Source organism: Perca fluviatilis, chromosome 8 (assembly GCF_010015445.1).
Source record: "Perca fluviatilis chromosome 8, GENO_Pfluv_1.0, whole genome shotgun sequence".
Classification (NCBI taxonomy): Eukaryota; Metazoa; Chordata; class Actinopteri; order Perciformes; family Percidae; genus Perca; species Perca fluviatilis.
This window is the reverse complement of record NC_053119.1, coordinates 28,005,246-28,027,864: the sequence shown is the minus strand read 5'-3', so window position 1 is coordinate 28,027,864 and position 22,619 is coordinate 28,005,246. Positions and strand designations below refer to the sequence as shown.

At 41.6% G+C, this 22,619-nt stretch overlaps 1 protein-coding gene across 2 annotated transcripts in view; it reads right to left on the bottom strand.

Moving 5' to 3' along the window:
* si:ch211-1e14.1 (UPF0606 protein KIAA1549) overlaps positions 1–22,619 on the bottom strand; it is a 49,793-nt gene that overhangs the window by 6,463 nt on the left and 20,711 nt on the right. Inside the window, exons 3-21 of one of the 2 annotated variants that reach the window (XM_039809027.1) lie at positions 19,597–21,420; positions 19,313–19,401; positions 18,631–18,790; positions 18,389–18,519; positions 16,851–17,043; positions 16,622–16,681; positions 16,381–16,526; positions 11,441–11,618; positions 10,384–10,568; positions 8,735–8,902; positions 8,182–8,469; positions 6,587–6,813; positions 5,378–5,514; positions 4,417–4,431; positions 3,433–3,638; positions 2,813–3,042; positions 2,527–2,671; positions 2,103–2,426; positions 185–231 (exon numbers count right to left, since the gene is read on the bottom strand). In XM_039809027.1, coding sequence (XP_039664961.1) covers positions 185–231; positions 2,103–2,426; positions 2,527–2,671; positions 2,813–3,042; positions 3,433–3,638; positions 4,417–4,431; positions 5,378–5,514; positions 6,587–6,813; positions 8,182–8,469; positions 8,735–8,902; positions 10,384–10,568; positions 11,441–11,618; positions 16,381–16,526; positions 16,622–16,681; positions 16,851–17,043; positions 18,389–18,519; positions 18,631–18,790; positions 19,313–19,401; positions 19,597–21,420 — 4,753 coding nt within the window. The remainder of the gene's footprint in view (positions 1–184; positions 232–2,102; positions 2,427–2,526; positions 2,672–2,812; positions 3,043–3,432; positions 3,639–4,416; positions 4,432–5,377; positions 5,515–6,586; positions 6,814–8,181; positions 8,470–8,734; positions 8,903–10,383; positions 10,569–11,440; positions 11,619–16,380; positions 16,527–16,621; positions 16,682–16,850; positions 17,044–18,388; positions 18,520–18,630; positions 18,791–19,312; positions 19,402–19,596; positions 21,421–22,619) is intronic. The other variant, XM_039809028.1, reaches the window with a different exon arrangement.

Below are 22,619 nucleotides of genomic sequence, written 5' to 3'. Positions count from 1 at the left end.
TGAGGCCCAACTCACTGGGTGCACCTAAAGGAAAACATTCCCACTGGTAAAGTGTTAGAAATCAGGCTGTACTTGATCAATAAGAAATCACTTTGGTGCAGAAAGAAGTGAGCATCAAATAAGCAAATTATTTATTAATATACATGTGAATACTCCATTTTCATAGACTACTACTACTACTAACCTTGGTATCAGGCCTTGGGCAGGAGGAGGGGACAGCTCGGTGAACCTCTGGGAAAGACAGGGAAGCAGTGCTTAGGAATACATTCAATACATACAATAGTTAAGAAAAGACTGTAAAAGGGCAGATAACTGCAAAACTGTTTGCATTTGTGGTGCTCACATTTTTTTTTATAAGTTACAGCTTGCATATTGTATCCAGATATAGCTGATACAAATATTGCAATTAATTCAAAGAGAGTTGATGTTGCTATTTCTTATGAATGCAAAGCAGCGCTGTGCCTATGGACCTCTATCACAGCAGACATTTTGACTCGTCATAGTAGGAAAAGCACAGCTGAAATTGATAACCTTAACGATGGCTCAATTCCATCAAGTGTCCCAGTAAGCTATTTCAGTGAGTCAGCATGCACAACACCAGGGCCTCTCCTAAGTGGAATGCAGCCATCATTAATGGTTTTGAATACACCTGTGCTTTTCCTACTATGACATGTCAACATGTCTGCCGTGAAAAAGGTCTATTGCTATGTACAGTATATTTAGGCAGTGGGGCTCCCTTCATACGCTGTAGTAAACAGTGATGTTTTTCCCCAAGCATAGTTTTGTTGGATATCCTTCTTTTTTACAGCTGACCTTTTACGTCATATTAAAGCACTGAACCTGCAAATGCAGAACCAGCAAACGGCATTTTATGGCTCCGCTGCTGACTGTTAAGTCTCTCTCTATATTTGTCACCTGGGGTGGAACACTGGTGTTATGATATACAGAGTAGTGATTAATATATGTTGACAGCTGTAAAATTCATGCAAGTGTGACATTTAAGGAACGCAAGTGAGAAGTTAAATTGCCATGGTGATAATTAAGCTTTTGTCAATAAAGGATTGTGTTTAGTACCACAAAACATCATAACTTAATCACAAAATACTATACCTCTATTTTTTCATCGAGTGTGTGGACTGTCTTAAAAATACAGACGTTTTTTTCAACAGTCATAATACTGATGTCTCACTGCTAACCTAAATTGAGTGATTTAACGAGCAAAAACTTTAACGACCTTCTGTAAAGCTGATATAATGCTCTGCCATTTCTAAACAACACATGACTTCATTCCCCGCATATAATGCTCGGCGCTACCCTTCAGCATGCATTTCAAAAAAGGGGATATGCTACAGATAAGGCAGTTCCACCCATAACATTAAACACCATGAACAGTGTGTGGCACATGCACAGTATTATGGATTCCAAGTTTATGTGTTCACAAACTGTGGCGCTGCATAAACTGACCTTTGTATGGTGCTGCATTGCACCGACCCCCTCTTCAATAATTAGCCTAAATTGAGCATACAGTAAGTACAAAAAGAAATACAAACACTGGGCATATTATTCCAGCAGCCTTCAGGGCGGTTGTACGACTGTACCGTCTTTAAGACAAGCCTACAGTGACAGGAGCTAATGCAGATCAAGCGTATGCAGGGTATATCCCTGTAGAGTCTTAGGAGTTGTAGATAGCCGAAAGGGGTTGTGAGGTCGCAGCTTCATGGGGGCGACAGATGGAGGAATGCTTAACTGATTAGTTTGCTAAGAGGACACGATTAAACTCGAAGCTATAGGCTTCATGCTGCGCTCAAGCAGGAAAAAACCTTTAGAAAGGGAGGAGATAGTGAATACAAGGGATTTGTACATGTGTCTTTTGCTGTTCCGCTATCACAATTTGTGCAGAATGTGGCCAGATCAGTGACAGAATTCAGTTTACAGGAATTTCAACTAGCAAATGTTTAGATGCCTTGGAAAACCATTTGTTACTAACATCATTTTGTTCAGTGCAACACGAAAGTAGTATGATTTTCATGGTGACTGAATGGTTATTAATGCTCTATAAAAAATGTATCCTGTAGATATAAGCGGCAGGAATGGCTACTTACGCCAGGGAAAGGGCCAAGAGATTGGTAGGAAGGACCCCAAGATCTGGGGCCACGGCCTGGAGGGCTGGAGATAGGGGGGTTGGTGTTGACCCCAGGGAGAGTGATCCCTGCTGTGCTGCCTTGAGAGGTGGGCGACACCAGGGCAAAGGCATCGTCCAGCAGGGAGTGCATCTGCTGCCGCGCCTCCTCAATGGAGGGCTGTGGAGGCATGTAAGGGGGTGGGGGAGGGGCGTGGCCTGGAGGAGAGGAAGCGGGACCCAGGAAGACGTCGTCGGTGGGGGAGGGGCTCCTGTGAGGGGATCCTGGGCCTTGGTCAGGGTCCGACTGGAATACACACAACACATTCATGGGCAGTTAAGAGATGCAGAGGTTAAACAGTATGTGGAAGAGTGTACAAATGTCATGATTCTCCCGCACTACTCACTACGTAGGCCACATTGTTGACTCCAGGACACTTCCTGTAAACAGCATCACTGTCTTCAGTGATGAGGTGGTCTTTGTCTGCTTCCATCATGCCTCCGTTCAGCTGGTCCTTCATCCTCTGTTTGGGAGAGCGCCTACCTCGCCCACTGAGAAACAAATACAGAAAAGTTAACTGATCTACTTTTGAGTTTTTTTATTCGCTTTAAAGCCAGCCCGGATGTAAAATGCAGTCAGCCCTACAAACCCATATAACCACCACAAAACCAAACAAGTGCAATGACCCAAACCTTTTCTTGGACTCCATGAAGATGGAGGACATCTCGGCATCCGGGTCCAGGATCTTATCGATCTGTATCTGTGCTTTCTGATAGATGCGATCCTGGTCCTTCGCATCTCCGAGGCCACTCGTCATGTCATCCATGGAAGGGAAGTCGTAGTGGCCTTTCCTCTTGGCACGGAGACGTATCTTGTTACGATGATGCTCAATCTCGGACTTGTGCCTCAATGCTACCTGGATCTGAGGAGGAACATACCTTATTAGACAGCATACTTAAAACATGCACGTATTAGACGGTTTGTTGTTGTTTCATTTGAAAAAATGTGATAATGTAATCATTTGCACTGTGATTATATTTACCATTGGGTAAGGCATTGGGTTTCAGCATCTGTTTCATGCCTTTTAGGTTTTAGACTGCAGGACATATATGCGCCTTACAATTAAAAACAGCATCAGACAGAACCAAATTGATGTTTTTTTTTATGAGAAATTAATTATTTGCGGGACTTCACAGAAACCTCCGAGATTTTGTGTTGACTGTTGACTGAAATGAACGACACGCAGCACACAAAACATTTGAATAAAAATGAATTTATTTGCTAATAAAAAAGGAAAGTCAGAAGAGCAAACCTCTTTGTTGATTTGGTTGGTGTCAGACACTTTGCCGTTAATGGGTGGGCTGTGCAGTGGTGGGACAGGCATAGGCTGCATGGCGATAAGTTGGATTTTGTTGGGGAGTCTCCTGCTTGCATCTGCGGCACGAGAAATCCGATCAACGTGTTCAAAGATGGAGGCTGAGGACAGCTGCTCGTTTGTACCATTCATAGGAGGAGGACCTGAGGAAGGAAGCAAGATAGTATAGGTCATAGGTCAGCACAGCGTATTCATTGCAAGTCTAAATGCTAATGGCCTTAAAGGTGCAGTAGGTAAGACTTATAAAACTAACTTTCTGTCATATTTGCTGAAACTGACCCTATGTTCCAGTAGAACTACATGAAGAAGGTAATTAAAAAAAAATCCAGCTCCTCTGGCACCACCTACAGCCTGTAGTGCGATTTGCAATAATCCACAGCTCCCTGTTCAGATGCACCAATCAGGGCTAGGGGGGGGTCTAACTGTGTGATAATCACTGCTCATGCACTCGCATTCATTCTCCATTGTGGGGGGGGGGGCTTAGGAGACAGTTTTGGGCTTTAGCGGAAAGGGGGGAGGGACTGAGAAGTTGTTGATGTTCAAATGTTCAAAAGTCCTGGATCTTCACAATCCTACCTACAGCACCTTTAAACTAGAGGACGGAGCACAGACGACTAATCGCTATGAAACATTTAGCTTTTTTATTTAATTGACCTGACTATATTTGAAATATGACTCATAACAAGTAAATCCGGTGGTAAGATGAAATGAACACTGATTTCTATATCTAAAAGCTAAATTTCACTTCTTTTTGTTGCCTTTGTTTGTGAAGTGGATTGTCTCTGCACTGTGACTGACAGTGATGGATGGTGAGAGCAAGCCGAGCACAAAACTACCACAGAAACAAACACACAGGCACAGCTGCTGGAGGTCAAGCCTGGGGTCTATAGAGACACAGACGGAAAGAGGACAGACTCTTACCAATTCTATTCTTGCCTGCAAACCGCAATAAAAAGGGAAAAAAAAGAGTTTTATTGAGGTGAAGGACATCAAATAAAAGCACCTAGGATAGAAGTGGTGACTGTATTTTGACAATGAGAATTCAAACAAAACCTAATGAATTACGGTGTGACCACCATGGGTGCTGTTTAAACTTTTAGAAATGAAAATAAAAATAAAAGTGGAGAAACAAATCGAGAGGGAAAGGAAGTGAGTCGTCTCGGAGCATACATTTCCGCAGCTGATAAAAGCTTCTCATTAATCAGAGAGAAGAAAGGAAGGAGCTGCTTCTGATGAGCAGAAAACACACTGATCAAAGCAAGGGCTGGATGAGGAGCGAGAAAGACGGCACATTACATAATGCTGAGTGTGTCTTTTATATACAACCTACTTAGAAACATTGTGGCGGAGCATATACAGTCCCAGGCGGAGATTTATCAATAACAAAACAGAGAACATTCCTCTGTGGGTGAGTCAGGCTGTAGTCTGTGTGCCTGACTGCCTCTGGCTCCAGCACGTAGTCGCTGACTGGCATTGCAGGCTTGAATCTATCAACAAGCTGTCAGATAGAGTAACTTCAGCTATTTTTTTCCCCTCCTATTCCCTTCTCCCTCCTCTCTCTCTGGACTTCTTTCGACCACCGAGTAGAGTTCCTACCAGGTGTATTTTTTAACTTCACGGTTCCCCTCTGCAATCATTTTGTCACTGCATGGGTTGACGTTGCACTTTTCCTCCGTCTTTCTCTGCTTTGTCTTTTTTTCACCCCTTCACAGCCTCCCCCTGCCCTCGATCTGGCCCTCTTCACAATCAAATCATGCCAGCTTGAGTTGCTAGTGTCTTTATGTCTGCCCAATCCCTTCGGTTTCCTTCTTCCCCTCCCCCCACGCCCTCGTGTTTGCTCTCTGTGTTTGGACGAGTGATGTGTGTTGCCAAGGCTACTTGCCATTTAAAACATTGATGGGGACCTTACGGCTCTGCTTGCTGTCGCTGGGCGTGGCGTGGGCTCTCAGGTTCTCCTCGGTTGGTTCCCGCTCACTGGAACGGTCACTTACCACAGAGTCACCGTCAGACGGCGAGATCCTACACGTAAAAAAATACACACACACACACACACACACACACACACACACTTACATGAATAATAGAAGTCCAAGAACACACTAACATGCTAAAGTGCCATGCATAATCGAAAATGGGGCTTTTCCAGAAAGATAAAAGCTGAGAAGACTTCTAAGAATTGCTTATATGATTTAAAGCTTGAAGTGCCACATGCTAGAAAGTGTTTCCACTGATGAATTTCTCCTGGCTGGCTATCAAGTGAGGAGAAACCCCCAATATCAATCCCCCACCCCAAAAAAGACTGGTGACTATATTAGTGACAGAAGTTAATGAATGCATTAAGGAATAACTGCTGTGCTACTGTACTGGTGTCATATAGTATATGTTAACCAGAGCAGTTAGTGTTCTGGGAGATGTTGGTAATGGAGCACATATTCATTTAAGTTATCACTATAATGAAAAACTGAATACTCCTAGTACATATATATATATATATATATATATATATATATATATATATATATATATATAAGCATATAGTACTAGTAGTAGTAGTATATAGTAGTAGTATATATATATATATATATATATATATATATATATACACACTATACTGTAAGTGATATAGACAGTCTGCAAGAGCAAATGAAGAGCCCTCAGTGTTGACTGAATCAATAATTGATCAGAGGATCTGTCAAGAGCTTTTTGTCTGGTTGACTGACTGTCCCAACTGAACTGGGTAGAAAATCAGAGTGATGGGGTAAAAAACAAGCTATGTTAAATGTGTAAATAAGTATCTTAATAGATGTATAGGGTACAGGACTAAAACCCAAAACGCATGTCTGTGATTAAGTGTTTTGACCAGGTGGTGGATTAAAAAAAGAGGAAAATCATGAGTAATCTGGTGACCATAACTGAGCAAAACACCACACAAGAACAGACTGGTAATGCAATTTTTTGTTGTTGTTATGTAACCTATGACAGCATATACAAATATAACCCGATATAATTTAATGTTCTCATTTCTTCATATTTATCTTGACTCATTATTAACTACTCGCTCCTCCGGCCCTGTACTGCCAGCAGCACTGACCTTTCTCGCCTTCGACCGCTACGGGACGCCTTGGTGGAGGTTTTGGATTTGGGTGTGGGGATCTCCCCGTTCTCAGATAGACTGAAACCATCTTTAAGGGAGAGGGGAAGGGGCCCAGGGCCAGGCCCTGGTGGGGCAGGCTCCTGGATCACCATGACATCATCCTTACTCTGCTGGCCAAGGTGCAGCTTGGCAAAGTCAAAGCCTTTCACACTCGGAGCCTGCAACTGAGGACAGGGGCCGAAGAGAAAGAAAGAGAGAGAGAGAGAGAGAGAGAGAGAGAGAGAGAGAGAGAGAGAGAGAGAGAGAGAGAGAGAGAGAGAGAGAGAGAGAGAGAGGAAGAACACACTGTTTTAGAAAATAGGGAATGGAAATAAAGATGGAAAGCCATATAGCAGGGGTTTCAGAGGCCACATAGGGTGTGTGAAATTAACAATGCTACTTGATCACAGGGACATATTTAGTAATGTAGTGTTCATCATCTTTGAGTGGACTGACATTTCAATATAACACTTTGTGACATCAACCTGAAAATCCAAAATTTAGATTTTTTGGATTAAAGTGTGTGATATTTCAGCACATATGTCAAATCATGATATACTGCCTAAATTGTCATACACTGTCACAGAGCCCTACTTCAGTGGTAAATGTGCAGTGAACACAAGAACACATACAGACAGATTTTGAGTACATGATTAGACTGAACGACTGATGAACGGATGTCCAGGAGGAAGACTCAGACAGACAGACATTAATGAATAAAGAGAAAGAATACGAGAAAGAAGGACGGGGGAGAGATGTGGGGAAACATTGAGCTGCTTGCTTTCCTTTGACGTGATGGGGGATGGAGGCTGAGGATGGAAGCAGTGAGACTGTTTGAGTGTAAAGCCCTCGGGACTCGGAAGAGTAAACGGATGAGGTCAGATCTCAGTATGGGTGCTTGCAGTTTGTGAAAATCGGGGCCCTATGACACTGAGGATTGTATACAGGAGAAGAGAAGATGACCTGATCCTGCTAATTCTCTGAATTAAAAGTACACACACTGATATATTGATGCAAAATGTCTGGCTTAGAAGAGGCTTGTTGGTATAAAACTGCTAATCTAGTGTGACGCTTGCCAGTATGAAACTGCTGAGAGAGAGAGAGAGAGAGAGAGAGAGAGACAGAGAGAGAGAGAGTTTGTGCTCCCCACAGCATATAAACAAGGCCAGTCTTTGAAAGGGAAAGCATTCAAAAAGCTGCAGCTTATATAGTAAAAGCTGTTTGATAATAATTTACAATGAGACAGAAAAAAACGTACTACTACTACTACTACTCTGCCTGGTCTAATGGTAAATTGGGGAATCACTCTCAACAAACAACAGAGTAGATGCAAAATTACATCTATTAATCTACTACTTCACAACACAGTGATCGTGTATATTCGTCAGGATTAGACTACGTTTATACACACCAATGCTAAATCCACAGTGAAATCCACCACAATCTGTAATGCTGGACTTTCTGTGTCTGGACATCGTAACCGGGTTATAACAGGATCCTAATGTCTATTAACGCAAACGAGCACTAGTATCTATGGCTATCATACAAAATACCTGCTCCTTGGTTCTCCTCCCTTTAGTTAACACTTTCAACTTGTCTTCTTTCTTCATCTCTCCTGTTTTCATCATCATTGTTTTGCTCTCTAGTCTCATTTGCTCGTCTGGTTGAACTTCCTTTTTCAATTTCTTCTTTTCCTCATCTTTATCTTCTTTCTCCTCCTCTTCTTCCTCTTCTTCTTCTTCTTCTTCTTCTTCTTCTTCTTCTTCCTCCTCCTCCTCTTCTTCTTCTTCTTCCTCCTCACTGCTCATAGTCTGTTTGCTCTTAGAGAGAGCTACTGGTATCTAAGCAGAATCAATGGTGGAGAGCATCAATATTTCTAGTGATGATGCTAGTGTCTCTGTATCTGACATATCCCAAAACTCAAAAACTATGACTATTGACTACAGTGTTCTTCCTATACCTGTGAGAGACTTGAACAGCTAGGGTTCAGACATTGAACACACACACATACACACACACACACACACGCACACGCACGCACACGCACACGCGCACACACTAGGTCTCTTCTACATCTTCTAGAAACCACTGGACACTGCTATGTACCTTCCCTCTTTTAACCTCCTTCTCCTCCTCCTCCTCCTCCTCCTCTTCTTCTTCTTCATATTCCTCTTCTTCCTCCTCCTCCTCCTCCTCACTAAACTCTATATCCTTTTTAGTTGGAGGGAGTGTGTGGTGAAGAGAGGTCCTTGATTGTCTGAATGAGGTAGTAGACTGAGAGAAGGGGAGTGGTGTTAAGTGACAGATGATTGTGTTAAGCAGAGGTCAGGCTAAGTGAAAGTTAGATTCATTGCATTGACCCAATACGGAGGGTTTAGTTCACAGCTCAGCGCAACCTAAAAAAAATTTAAGGGGAGGGAAATGAAAGCCAGACACAGACAGAACGATCAACCACTAAGAAAAAATAAATAAAAGATCTATTTTAGGATTGGATTGGAGTGATGTTTCTCAGAGTCAGTGGGGCTTCTTGGTATTTGATTATATAGTAAAATTGTACCTCTCAAAGTGAACTCATGTGTTTTTAGCAAAGACCATACAGTCTGTGACTTCATGATGGCATGAAAACATTTTGGTTATCAGGATGTTCCGTATAAGGGACCTCAAAGAGCAGAGGAAATCTCTCCTGTGTCAGTTAACTTCAGGGCAAAAGGGACATGTACTTTTAAGTATGATCTGCACAGCCAATTGTCCTGTCTATTTCAAGTGTAGGCAGACAGGAAGGAGACGTTTTTCAATTGTCACAAACTGAAAATAAAATGGGACAAAGGCAAACTAAAGGACAGGGTGGTTGGTGCTTTAAGCGAAAGAATCCAAAACATTTCAAATCAAATAAAATGCCCATTACATGCACTAGCAGCATCATGACTTCTAATCCAGCTCATGTCCTCCGATAAGTCTCTCTACTCATGAAAGTTTTATTAATCCTATCTAAAAGAAGAAATGATGAAGTCCACATTCAGCGCAGTCCTGCAGCATAGTCATGGCAATGACAGATACACCTAATTAATTAGCAGTTCATTTGGATTTAAAAAGGGGCCTCGTCTTTCTGTCTTTCCGCATCAGCTGCCTTGAACCCTAACCCTAACCCTAACCCCTCAGATAGTACTTTAGACTTTTTAAATGTGTTTAGTCCTTTTTAATGTTAAATAATATTCCTTTAACATTGGGATACATTTGTTTATGTTGTGATGCCGGGGCATTTATTTTCATAATTTTATATTTTTAAATTTTATAATTATAAATTAAATTATTTATTTTGTAATCTCTCCAGGAGGGAGGCCAGGGCAGGTGTTGAGGTGACCTTTTATTTAAAGTTGTATTCTCCCGCTGTCCGTCCTGTCCAGTGGTTCTTTTGACCTGCTTTTAATATCTGGCTTTCTTTTGAACAGCTTTTATATAAGCAAACATGGTTTTTAAGTGCTTTATTGGCCCCTTGTGCCTGTGCCCATCCCGGGCATTGCATTTTAACCCAAACCTAACCAGTAATATTTGGAAAACTGTTTTTTTCATTAACACAACTCAACCTAATGTAACACCTTAAATACATACAGTACATCCGTTTATGTGCAACCATGATGCGATTATCACTGCCCAACAACTACAAGAATGACTCTGGTGCCAATTACTGTCAACTGATATATTTCAACTACAGATCTGAAAAGACTTTGAAGAACTGACACACTGCGCAACACTACCTTCTGTCGCTGCTGGATGGAGGTCATGGCGTCTGGCTGGAACTCCAGCTTGTCTGTCCGACACAGTTTCCAGTACAGGATGGAAATGATGATGATGACCACAAAGAGGGGAATCACAACCCCAATGACAATCCACGTGTTGGTGTTCTCGGCGTCAGAGGGTGAGGACGCCACCCTCTCTACAGCTATAGACAAAGAGACGGAGAGAGCGACAGAGTGGTTTCATATAGAAGTTCGGCCCTTAGACCATATTGAGTCATTTCAGCTTTGTGCGTGGTTCAATATTTCAAACATTTTCCCTTTGTTGCCTTTAAGCCTGTACACAAACACCTTTAGAGAATGCTAAGCTAAACATGCAGTATCGTTGGCGTGCTGGCTCTGGTCTCACTGCTGTAATCTTGAATGCAGACCTTTATTAGTTTTAATTAACAATCATTTCATCCCCTGGGAAAGTACCGTAAGAGAACACAGTCGACACAGAGACAGAACTCCCTTGAGGGGCTCTCATTAGGCCTTCATATCTTGTTTACATTCTTAATGAGGAAGACAGGCTTTTTGGTACACTGTGTACAAGCGGAGGTAATTAGCTCAAATGTTACTATAAACATACAAAGAAACCAGCAGTTCGCTTGTATTTTTATATGTCTTAATAGCAGCTCATGAACAATTGGTTCCTTTCTCTTTCTTTTGATTTCAAACCTAATAAGCTCCACTCAGTAAAGTGCAACTGGACCTCGAAGAATTACTTTGCACTGTGCAATTCACATGAAGAGCAAAACAATCCCTGCACTAGTTTATTTCAAGTCATACACCAACAAAACAACAAGGTCCATTCTTTTTTGTCTATATTTACATAAACATTAAACATTTTCACTCTATACCAGCTCCGAGGAAAATGGCAGTGACTCAGTGTCTTGCCTTAGGACACTTTGGTAATGTGGATGCTTAAAGACATGGGAGCTTTCATTTCTTTTGTCCATATCAAAGGCCCATCTTCTTAATCACGACCTCACTCTCCTGCCCTTCACCGGTATCTGCTATGGTACGAGGTACTCACGCTGTGCCAAAATGCCCTGGACACGATATCCCAAGACGATAGCAGCCCTTTGAACGTTTAGGCTGTTGAGTGTGTTGGCAGTTTGAACTGCAGGCATCCTCTGACCACTGGGACCCTCCACAAAGTACACTATCTCCAAGGGATGGTCCGCACCCACCAACCGGCTCGTACTTACAACCTGGGAGGAAAAGAACAGTGTGTCATTTGTCTAACAGTTGTTTTTAACGGAGTCACAATGCGGTCTGTATGGAGTGTTGCTTGGGTGTGTAGAGAGTGTCCCTCTGGTGCTCTTCAGTTTGGGGATCCTAAAATTGCAAAAAGGTTAAAGGGGAACGGAGGCACTCGAGAGGGTAAAGTTTTAAAAACCTTTAAATATCTTCTTGGCTAACTCATTAAAACGTGCCTGTGTGTTTAAGGCCTTCATCAGGACAAGTACAAAATTGTTATTTTTTAATTGGTCAGATGGTTGTTTTTTAACTGGTCAGATGAAGTGAGAGTCAGGGAGAAGTACAAATGCCTATAAATGCATGAACATTTATAAAATAAGTAATAATAATAAATAAAATAAGGTTTTTAAACAAATACCCAATACCTCCTTAGTTGTTTGTATTGGAGCTATTTCTTAAGGGGAATAAAATCTGTTTCCCATAAAAGAAGACTTGAATCTGGAAAATGGTGAGGTCCTGGGAGATTTTGAGTTTATTCAGCCATGTATGAGGGGGGCATTAGTATGTTGGATTCATGTGGAAAAATTCCATATTCCACAGGACACATTGTCTTGTATGTGGAAAGGAAAGCCAGGGCCCTATAAACCTTGGCTGTCATACAATTACACAGAGCAATAATCCGGGCTACTGACTACTACGAGATGGCTGTCGGTACGGTCCACCTCTCTTTTAAGCAGTTGGCAGACATCATGGCATCTTATGGCTTTTTCCAAACATAAACATGTCCAGATGTAGGAAAAAGGCTGAAGGAAACTCAATACACTTCATTCTTTATTTACATTGCTCAGGGACACAGGATTGAAATCCTCAGTTTTGTGGTTTTTAGCCATCCTCTCGTTGAAGGTCTTTATATGTCTGTTAATGAACTTTTACCACGAGACGACTGGTCCTCCATTCTTTGTCTGCTTCTGACATTGAGAATGCACACACAGCAAGGTGCAGACGAGTGTGAGCTTCAATTAAAGTCCAGCAAAATTAACATTAGTGGATTTGATATTTGTTGTCATAATCTAAATGTAAATGTTTCCCCACTGCAACATGTGTGGCTACTAGACAGTGCTCGAGCAAAAGGAAAAAGTGTTTCCAAAAATGAACCCAGGGTCCTTTGAAGATGAGGCACTGCACTCTCGACATTAAAAATGGAATGTCTAATGAAGGCCATAATGAGCAAAGCGTCCCAATTTTAATAATAAAGATGACTTTTTAATGGAGAGTGTGGTGCCTCATTTTCTATGGCACCCTGTAACATTAATCATTTTTGCAGTTTGTCTGACTGCAGAAACCAAAATTCAGGCACCAACTTTTTGCTCAACTGCCACATGCTGTAAGCTCCTGATAAACCATTCCAAAGAAACTACATGTTTAAAGACTCTCTCTCTGATCTGTCACTTATTTTGAATTACCTTAACTGTTACGCCATTGTTACTGCTAGGTTTCCCTCCTGCCCTGACTTTTCCTAAATACCTATTCTGCACATTCCTTTATTGTCAAAATGATAGAATAATGTTTAGAGGGGTTTTTGGTGTCTTTTTTTCACAAAACACCCCCTTTTTTTCACGTAGACCAGCGCAGATTACTGTTTGTACTCTCCTCCGCAGCCAAATAGCTTGTTGTCGTTCTTTCAATAGACGAAATGTGATATTTGTATGGATACCACTTAGTTTAGGCTACTTGCCAAACTAAAAAACTATGTTTCAGCATTTGTTTCACGTCTTTTAGGTTTTACGCTGCAGGTTATACGCTGCTTACAATTTAAAGCAGCATCAGATAGACCCAAACAGATGTTTTTTTCCTGAAAAATTAGTGAGAGTTGCTCACAGAAACCGCCGAGACTTTTTGTTGAATGTTGACTGAACTGAACCACACAGCGATAGAAAATATTCCAATGACAAAATACTACAATTAAAATATGGTGCATTAAACTATCCAGCAATTTATTAGAGTTGAAAACCTCCACCTTGAAGTACATTGTGCTGAGTGATAATGCCTCTCTTTTTACTTTAACTAAACATTTGAAAGCAGAACTTGCACTGTGCAGGTGTTTTTTGTCATTTTTAATTTTTTTTTTTTAAAACTCAACTTGTCACAAATAATACAATATAAAAAGTCGCGGCTCCGATACAGCTAAGCTTGAAATTCAGCATGTCCCCTATTTCATCATTTGCATGTAGGGTAGACAGCAATGAGTTTTTGGCTGATGACCAGTTTTTGGCAAGACACCTGAACTTTAGCGATTGTAAACCTCTTCAACTAATCATGATGCCTGCGTAGCTAAGTGTAATTTCTGCACGGCCTTTTACGTGTTTCCATTATTCTGTTATTTTTATGTACAAGAAAAGTCTGCATGCACACGGACATACACTCCCACGCACACAAACAAATATACAGAAATAGTACACTCATGATATATCAGCTTGCATTCTGTATCCCCATTAGAGTATTCATTGTTTAAAGTGCTAATAGAATGCTTTTTGGCTTTTCCCCTTTCCTTTATTGTGTTATATATCTTTTTTGTGCTTACCCTTTGTCCTTTACTTCCGTGACAAATGTGCGTCACTTTATAACACACGTTACAATGCTCGCCTAGCTGCTAGCGTGGCACACCCTCATGCTCTGCAACTGACTAGCTAGCAGTACTTACTGCGCATGTGCGACTCCCAACAAAGATGGAACAGAAGTGAGAGGCCTCACTCTGTAGCTAAAACAGAGAGCTCAACACACAGGGTGAAAAGAGGAGCTGCAGCAATGTGCTGTCCAAAGGAAATTTGGTGTTTTTTGAAAATTAAACCACATAAACCTATTCTGGTACAACCTTTTAATGAACCTGAAAATTAACATGATATGAGCACTTTAAATATTTCTCCATGTTGCCTAATATGTCTGTGTGTGTGCAGTCTCCCTCTGGGTGCCCTGAGGCGCAGCACATTCTGCTGTCTGCATTACTGGAAAGAGTAAAGCGCAGGTCATGCCTGGGCTGACACAGAAAAGCGGCTGGGCAGGCTCTCTCATCCAGAGTCTAATCCAGTCCATGCATGGTTATTAGAGTGGAAAGACGGCAGCGTGGATGTGTGTGTTATTGCACGACCCCAATTCAACCTCCTCTTTTATCTGTCTAGGCAGACTCATAAGGTACTCTTATAGGTGACAACACCACACTGATTCTGTCAAGATTCTGTCTAGGGCATCTGTTTGAAATATGTGTCTGTGTGTGGTGTGTTGTGTGTGTGTGCGTGTGTGTGTGTGTGCCATAGAGCAAGACAAATGATTCGTCTGAAGTTCAGACGCTGAGTATGAGTCATCTCATTCTCATTATATCCAACAGACACTCAGAGATGAGTGTCTTTGAAATGTAAAAAACACATAACAAGGCTTCTATGTATATGTGTATTCCACACATTCATATTTGTGACTGAGAAAAATATCATTTTTTGAGATAGAAAGGAGGCCAAAGGCTAAAATTAGAGATCTAATCCTAGCACAGAGACAGATACTACAGTTTCACCACCAATATGGTCCTCTGTTTTCCTTAATTGCCCTGTAGGTTTTATGGAGACATCGATGCAGGAGGCAGAAAGGTCAGAAAGAGTGAGGCTGCTTGCTACTCAGCCAAGGATGACACTCTGACAGCCCCTGTGTTTAAAGACCACCATATGTGCTCAGACTTCATGAGGCCAGCTCAAATATGCATCCCTCGTCTACTAGAACAAGTCTCTTTTAGTGTTTGGCTCTCGCTGTTCCTCTGATTTCGGAATCTTTTGCACACCCCTCTCTCTGTATCTCTCCCTCCATAATGTCTACCCTGTCAACAACACAGACACAGTCTTAATCATCCCAACTGCAGGATGCAGAAGGAGAAAGAGAAACAATTAATAATTGATCTGCTCTTAGCAGATCGGTGGCTTCACAGGAGTCATCAAGTAATAGGACCGGAGAAATGAGGAAGAGGAGAAAGAACAAGGACTCATGAGGTTATGGTGTTTGAGTGGCTCACCGCTCGGCTGAATGGGATGATGTTGCCATGGAGACGGAGCCCTATCCTGTCCCTTTAGAGATGAGCTGAGCAGGTGCGGAGCAAACCCACAAAAGCTAGTGCCTGATTAGTAAAGCAGTAAGGCTTTCAGTGGTTACAAACACTGCAACTCTCACATAATGAGCCCTCAGTACTCAGGCAAGGTAGTAGAGAGAGCTTGCATCAGGGAATAATGCTATAAATGGCACAAGGAAGGGGAGCAATCCATTAACAAACTTCCTGTTAAAGAGTTTTGATGGTTTTGTTGTATAATGAACAAGAAATTAAACTTGTAGTTCCTTAATACATTTTCTAGAGAAAGGGCACTACCATGTCTGTCTTAACAATACTTCAGTCTAGTGTTGAGTTTTACAATTTTGATTATTTTAAAACAAGTACAAAAGTTGACTTTTTTGACTTGTGTCTAATTAAGTTTGAGAAATTTTAAACAGCCAATATGTTGAAAAAAAGAAAAAAAAAATTAAAATTTTATTTTGTTTTTAGGTAATTAATTTTTTTTTTTTTTTTTTTTTTTTTAGTGGGGTTTTTTTTTTTTTTTTTTTTTTTTTTTTTTAAAAAAAAAAAAAAAAAAATTTTTTTATAAAATTAATTTTGGGGGGGGGGGGAAAAAAAATAAAATGTTTTAAAAAATTTTTTAAAAGGTTATGAGTTGTGAATACAACCACTATACATTGATACAGTACCTGAACACTGCTGTTGCCTATAAGGGTGGCTCTCTTAACACGTCTGACTAATCCCGTTGCCTCCCCGAGTAACATGGCCACACGGCGCTCCATGTTGGCTTGAAAGGTCCTCTCATTCACTGTCTGGTCCAGCACACCCAGGAGCACTGTGTATACAGACAACCGAAAATCAGCTCAAAGGGTCTCACATTTATGTAACTGTAGTAGCTTTCCACCATGCCAAGAACTGAAACCACGATACCTGTTCTAACCCAGGAGAAGCGAAGCAAATGGCTGGTGTTCAACTCTGGGTAATGGAAAGCTGTTTAAAAAAAAAAAGTACAAAATCATGTTTTAGCAGAGTAGGGTTTAACCAAAGTGCATTGTTGGTGATCAGAATCATCAGAACACATTAGGAAAGCACCAGCTATTACAGTAAAGGTGACACATGAAGAAGTGCAAATATAGAGAGACAACCCTGTGGTACTCACGCTCAGCAATCTGCAGTACAGGAAAGCCCATGTAATAGCTGAATTCCACCATTGTGAGCTTCATCAGAGCATCGCTGACCGCTGACCCCATCAGATAACCCCTTGAACCGCGCACAGTGAAGGTCACGTCCACTGGCTGCCTCACTAGCCGCTGTTCCTGATATTTAGGAGCCGCCATGGTGATGTTTACAATCTAAAACACAATTAAGACAGAGATGTACTGTTCAGCAGACAGACAATTATACAACAGAATGTACAACAAAAAAATAATTCCATCCTGCTGTTGATGTAGTTTCTGGGAAAGCTTATTTATTGTAAAAGGTTCCCAATCTGAAAATCATTGGCTTCAGTGACTGGAAAGTGGAACACAAGATTTGCTAATTCCATAAAACATTTGCATGCTGCAAAAAAAAAAAAAAAGCTTAAATCAATCCTTACATTTATAACTAAAAGACAATAATACAGGCATCAATGTAATAGGATTACACAAACCTTGACTGAAGCCAACTTACCACATAGCCAAATAAGCTCTTTATTAACAAACAGTAAGCTTCTTTAATACTCAACAACTAGAGCATGAACTCATTCATATAAAAGTATCCAAGTCAAGTATCCTGGGGTCTTGTTCATCAGTGATGGTAAGAAGGAGAATGAGGTGAAAAGGAGAACTGGCGTGGACAGTCATAGTAAAGAAAGATCTGAGTTTGAGGGTATCTGAACCATTGCCTATGGTCCTAACATTTGTTTAGTTACCGAAAGACTGAGATTGTGGATACAGCTGGTGAGAAAAGAGTTTCCTTTGCAGGGTGCCTGTGCTCACAGGGTGCTTGGACATCCAAAAGAAGCTTGCAGTAGAACAGACTTTATTTGGAAGGAGCGAACTGAGGTGCACTGGGTATCTTATCTGGATGAGATCCAACAGTAAAAACTGGAGAATATGGATTGGGAGAGTGGTGTCTGGGCTACTATGCTTCCCATGTAGATAACGCCACCCAGGCCTAATAAATTATGGAAAAAAATTGATGGATGGATAGCATGAATCTAATTTTGTCAAACCAACATAGTCATTTAGGCTTTACACGAACAGTGATCTTAATAAACTAGCTCTCTCTGACTGCCCAGACAACCACTTCCGCCACCTTTCATTTACTGAAATCCAAAAGCCTCAACAATTGTGATTAAACATAATAGCTCCTGCTTGCAAAGCAATAGCCCAATCAAAATCAGCCTATGCTGCAGCAATCACAGTCATCTACTGGTGAAGTAGTCTGGGATCAGCTCAGTCAGCAAATACATACCAAATCTTGCACAAATAGTGTAAAAATCCACGTTTTTACTTTCTTTGTATGCCAAAAAACCCAAACCTTTTCCTTTTTCAGACAGACAGATAATATTTAGTAAAGCTACAGCTTCCACTAGAATCGTCACTGGACCATTCAACATTGAGGTGCGAAGCCACAATGAAACACATCCTAATGAAAACATCACAGGTGAAATGCAGAGCTACAGATGCTTCCCTGCTTTGTGGTCACACTTACATGCACTGTGAAGTTGGTTGACTCCTTGGAGCGCCGACGCACTTCTGCAAAGGCCATGGTCAAACCTTTCTCAATGCTCTCACTGAAGTTGCAGAACCGCACATCTATGTGACTGGGAACAAACTGCAGCACTGCACGGAGTGAAGACAAGTTTTACAGTTAAATCAGTTTAAAAACTAGTGAAGATTAGCGCAAACAATTTAAATGGTGACGACAAGACAGCTTGTTGAAAGGTCCTTTACCTGTGTGGACTTGATATTTACTGTCAGGTGTTGTCCAGTTGGGAGACACAGACAGGAAGCGGCGCCCAGACCTTCGCAGAGCATTGATGACAGATATGGCCGTGTACACAACTGGACCAGACATCACCCGAAACACAAACTTTGGTGGGGGGTCCACAACCTTCACAGACAAAGCAGGAATATATGACATACACAAATCACCTAGACCTGAGTCATTCATTCACAGTTTAATGACTTGTGTTAAAAAAATGAGAGGTCATCTCAGTCTTGTGGATCTTGATGTGACTACTCCTGTGGTTTGTTTATTAAAGAACCACTGATGAAATACTCAGGAAGTGGTCTGGCCTTCATGGTTTATCTGCACCACTGTAATGTACACACACACACACAAACTCAACCAAATACAGTATACACACACACACACACACGGACACACACGCACGGACAAAAACACACACACACACACACACACACACACACACACACACACACACACACACACACACACACACACACACACACACACACACACACACACACACACACACAGTATATGAGGTCCAACCACCCCAGAATGACGTAATAACCTAACAGGATCTATTTTGCAAAAGATGGTTAACGTCTTGCATGGTATTACCTTAAAATTAATAGAATAGTTTAACCCCTGTTGAGATTAGCGTACCTGCAGTTCCACAGATTTGTTGAATTCCCCTTTCAGTATGTCTCTCACTTGAGATTTGGCATATCCAACAGTGGCACCGGATGGAAAACCTTCAGAAGAAGGCATAAGCATTATTAGTATTATGGTTTATTCCATATATATATAATTCCTGTTATAGTTCTCATACTGTATATGTACATTTCAAATTCAAATTACATTTTTCAGTCACAATTTGCCAAAATGTCATACACCATAAATGGGGATTACATAAAACAATGTTTGTAATACGTTAACGTCAAACTTACCAACTTTTACTAAATAAGCACGCCTGTTTAGGTTGCAGAGGTACTGCCTTGCCGTTGGTGCTGTAGTTGTGGTCTTTTCACTGGCAGTAGAGTTGATTCTAACACTAGTTGAGGCTTCAGTGGTGGCAGTAGTAGTAGTTGTGGCTTGATAAGAAGTAGTTGTGGCAGCTGTAGTTGTGGGTACAGCAGAGACTGTATTAGCTTCACTGCTAGTTGGGATCAAGGTCATTGTGGCTGGGATGTCAACTCCATCTTCAATCACCCCCTGATCACCCATTACGGCCGGAGGGCCCACAGTGACATTCTTTGTGGGTTCAGTGGAAAATACAGTGATATTGAGGGTTTGTTCAGTTGTAAAAGTAGAGTCTCGAGGAGTTAATTCTGTTGTGCCAGCCGTGGTGTTGGCAGCGGGTTCAGTGGGAACAGGGGAGAAGGCTATGGTTGCGGTTAAGACAGGAGTGGTGTGTATGGTGCTTGATGGGAATGACTCAACAAACCAATGGACATCTGTCAGAGAGGAGGAAGACATTACATCATCTGGCAGCAAAGGTGTGGCACTGGGTAGCATAGCTTCTGCTAACACGGTGCTATCCAGGGCAACAGTTAGAGAATGTGCAGACCAATGTGGGGTGGACACCTGACCACCCCAGATAGAAGAAGAGGGATCAAAGAAGTGGGTTGGGACTATGGAAGGATCCAGAAAAGGCTCAGAGGCATTAACCAGCCGAGGACTCTCCTCTGTGGTTACCACTGGGGTTGATTCATCTTGGGGCTCAAACCCTGAAATATCACTGGAGTACTCCTCCTCAGTCAATTCGGTGGTGGGTGTGATGTCTGTAGAACTGATGGACACTACGGTAACGTTCCCTCTGTGTTCGGCTCCAGTGTCTGAACTGCTGTTCTCCTTGGTCAACTGAGTGTTGTAATACTCCAGGCTGTTCATGTCAGGTAGGAGAACATCCGTCGGTTGAATCGTGAAAGTGTCTGGCCAATCTATGTCTGATGCGTCGGGTAAATCGCTGTTAGCTGTGGTACTAGGGTCCAGTGTATAGTGAACTGTAGAGGATGAAGATAAAGGATGAATTGATTTAAGTGGAACAAGGGTGCTGTGTGCTGTCGTGAGGCTGGGAGAAGGGGAGATGTGAAGAGGATTCAAGGACGAAGGGAATATGCCTACTCTGGAGGGGAAAGATGTGTCATAGCTTTCTGTATAGTCCTCCAGATCATACGAGTCAGAGGGCACTCCGGGGTAAGCAATACAGTGGTACTTCCCCATTAACTCGATATTTTTTTTTTTTTTTGGGTGGGGGTTTTTTTGTTTAGTGGGTTCAGATGAAGGGGATGTAGGGTGGGGGGCGATGAAAGGCACATTGTAGCCAGGGGCTAAAATTTTATCTAGGTTGGGTTGTGTGTTTATGTCACGTTTGTTCTCCTCCAAAGGGGCACTGCTGGGGCTCAGCTGGTTCACATCCAGGATTTTACTATAAGATTCATCTGCCATAGGGCCGGTGAAAGCCAGGTTAGGGGTCTCAAGAGGCTGAGCAGGAAGTGTGGTCATGATTGCCACCGTTTGCTCTGATGCACCATCCTGCTGCTTGTTGAGAGTTTCTTTCTGCTCAGAATTAAAACCTAGCTGAGGTGTTGTTGTTGATGTCCTAACTTCATGGTTTGGTTTATAAATGGATGGCAGGGCACCAGGTAAGTCAGGGCTCTTAAAGGCAGTATAATGTGAGGCTGGTAAGGCTGATGGTTTGAATCCTGTTGAACTTGGAACATGTCCAAGAAATCCAATGGGGTGGTGTGTCGAGTCCAACAGAGACTCATCTGCAAACGAGAATGCTTCAGTTTAGTATTAAATGAAATAAAGATTCATGACTGACTTCAATCAAGGTAAACTACAGGGATGAGGGTTAGACTGATTACAATTCTCCCTTTATTAACTGTTATAATCCACACATTCAATCTGATTTCTTTTAATCATCAATGTGGGGACCAAAACTTGATTATTACTGAAAGTAAGTTTAAATATATCTTTTCGCCACATTATCTGGATGTAAATGTTAAAGAAAAACCCACCCGTGACCACCTGTCAATCTGTTATATGATATCCGCCTTAAGATTCAATCAACTATAATGTCATCACTTTTAGCAAAAATGCTGTGGCCAAGTTGTTGGCAGGATCATGATACTAAACATGAATTTGCATGGCAGACAGACAGGCACCCTACTGTAAGCTATGTGGTATAACTGGACGTGAACAACAATGGCGTTACATCAATGGGATAGCTTTAGTTTAAAAAAACTGAGTTAAGCCTCCCGGGCCTTGAATGACCAAAATGAACATCGAGCTGTGACGAAATAACAAAACATATTGAAGTTGCTCACAAGGACGTTTCACAGGATTAGCATTCATCCTGAACCGAGTTGTTCTAACACTGGTCGCTTCTGGGTCACAGAGTGATACATAGACTGTAGTACAGTGAGACACTACAGTTGAATCTGTAGGAGGAAATTGTGGTGGGTTTAGGACGTTATGTTGTGAAATAAACACTATTGAGACAAAGATGGAATTTGAGATCTGTGATCTATGAATAGCGAGGTTGGTTTACCAGAAAACACTAGTTATTCAGCCAACTCATTTTACCATATATCACACTACCTGCAATGTGTAAATAGTTGACAACTGACCACTTCACTTTGTGCTTGTTGAAAAATCATTATGCCTCTAGTCACTGGTCTAACTGATGTCCCATTTGCTAAAGTGGCTACAAAGTGGAACCATTAATGCAGAGGAAAATGTCAATAAGATGAGGGAGTAAAGAAATACGCATAGGCTAATACACGGACACAATAAAAAAGACCATGCAAGGCTAAAATGTGGAATCATAATAAAAGCTGACTGATTTCTCACTTCCAGTTTTGAACTAATGTGCTGACATGCATGCTCTGACCGTATGTTCCAAAACGAGTGAGTGGTCGTTTTGGCTCAGCACCTCGATGACTTGAGCTGTTTAACGATACCC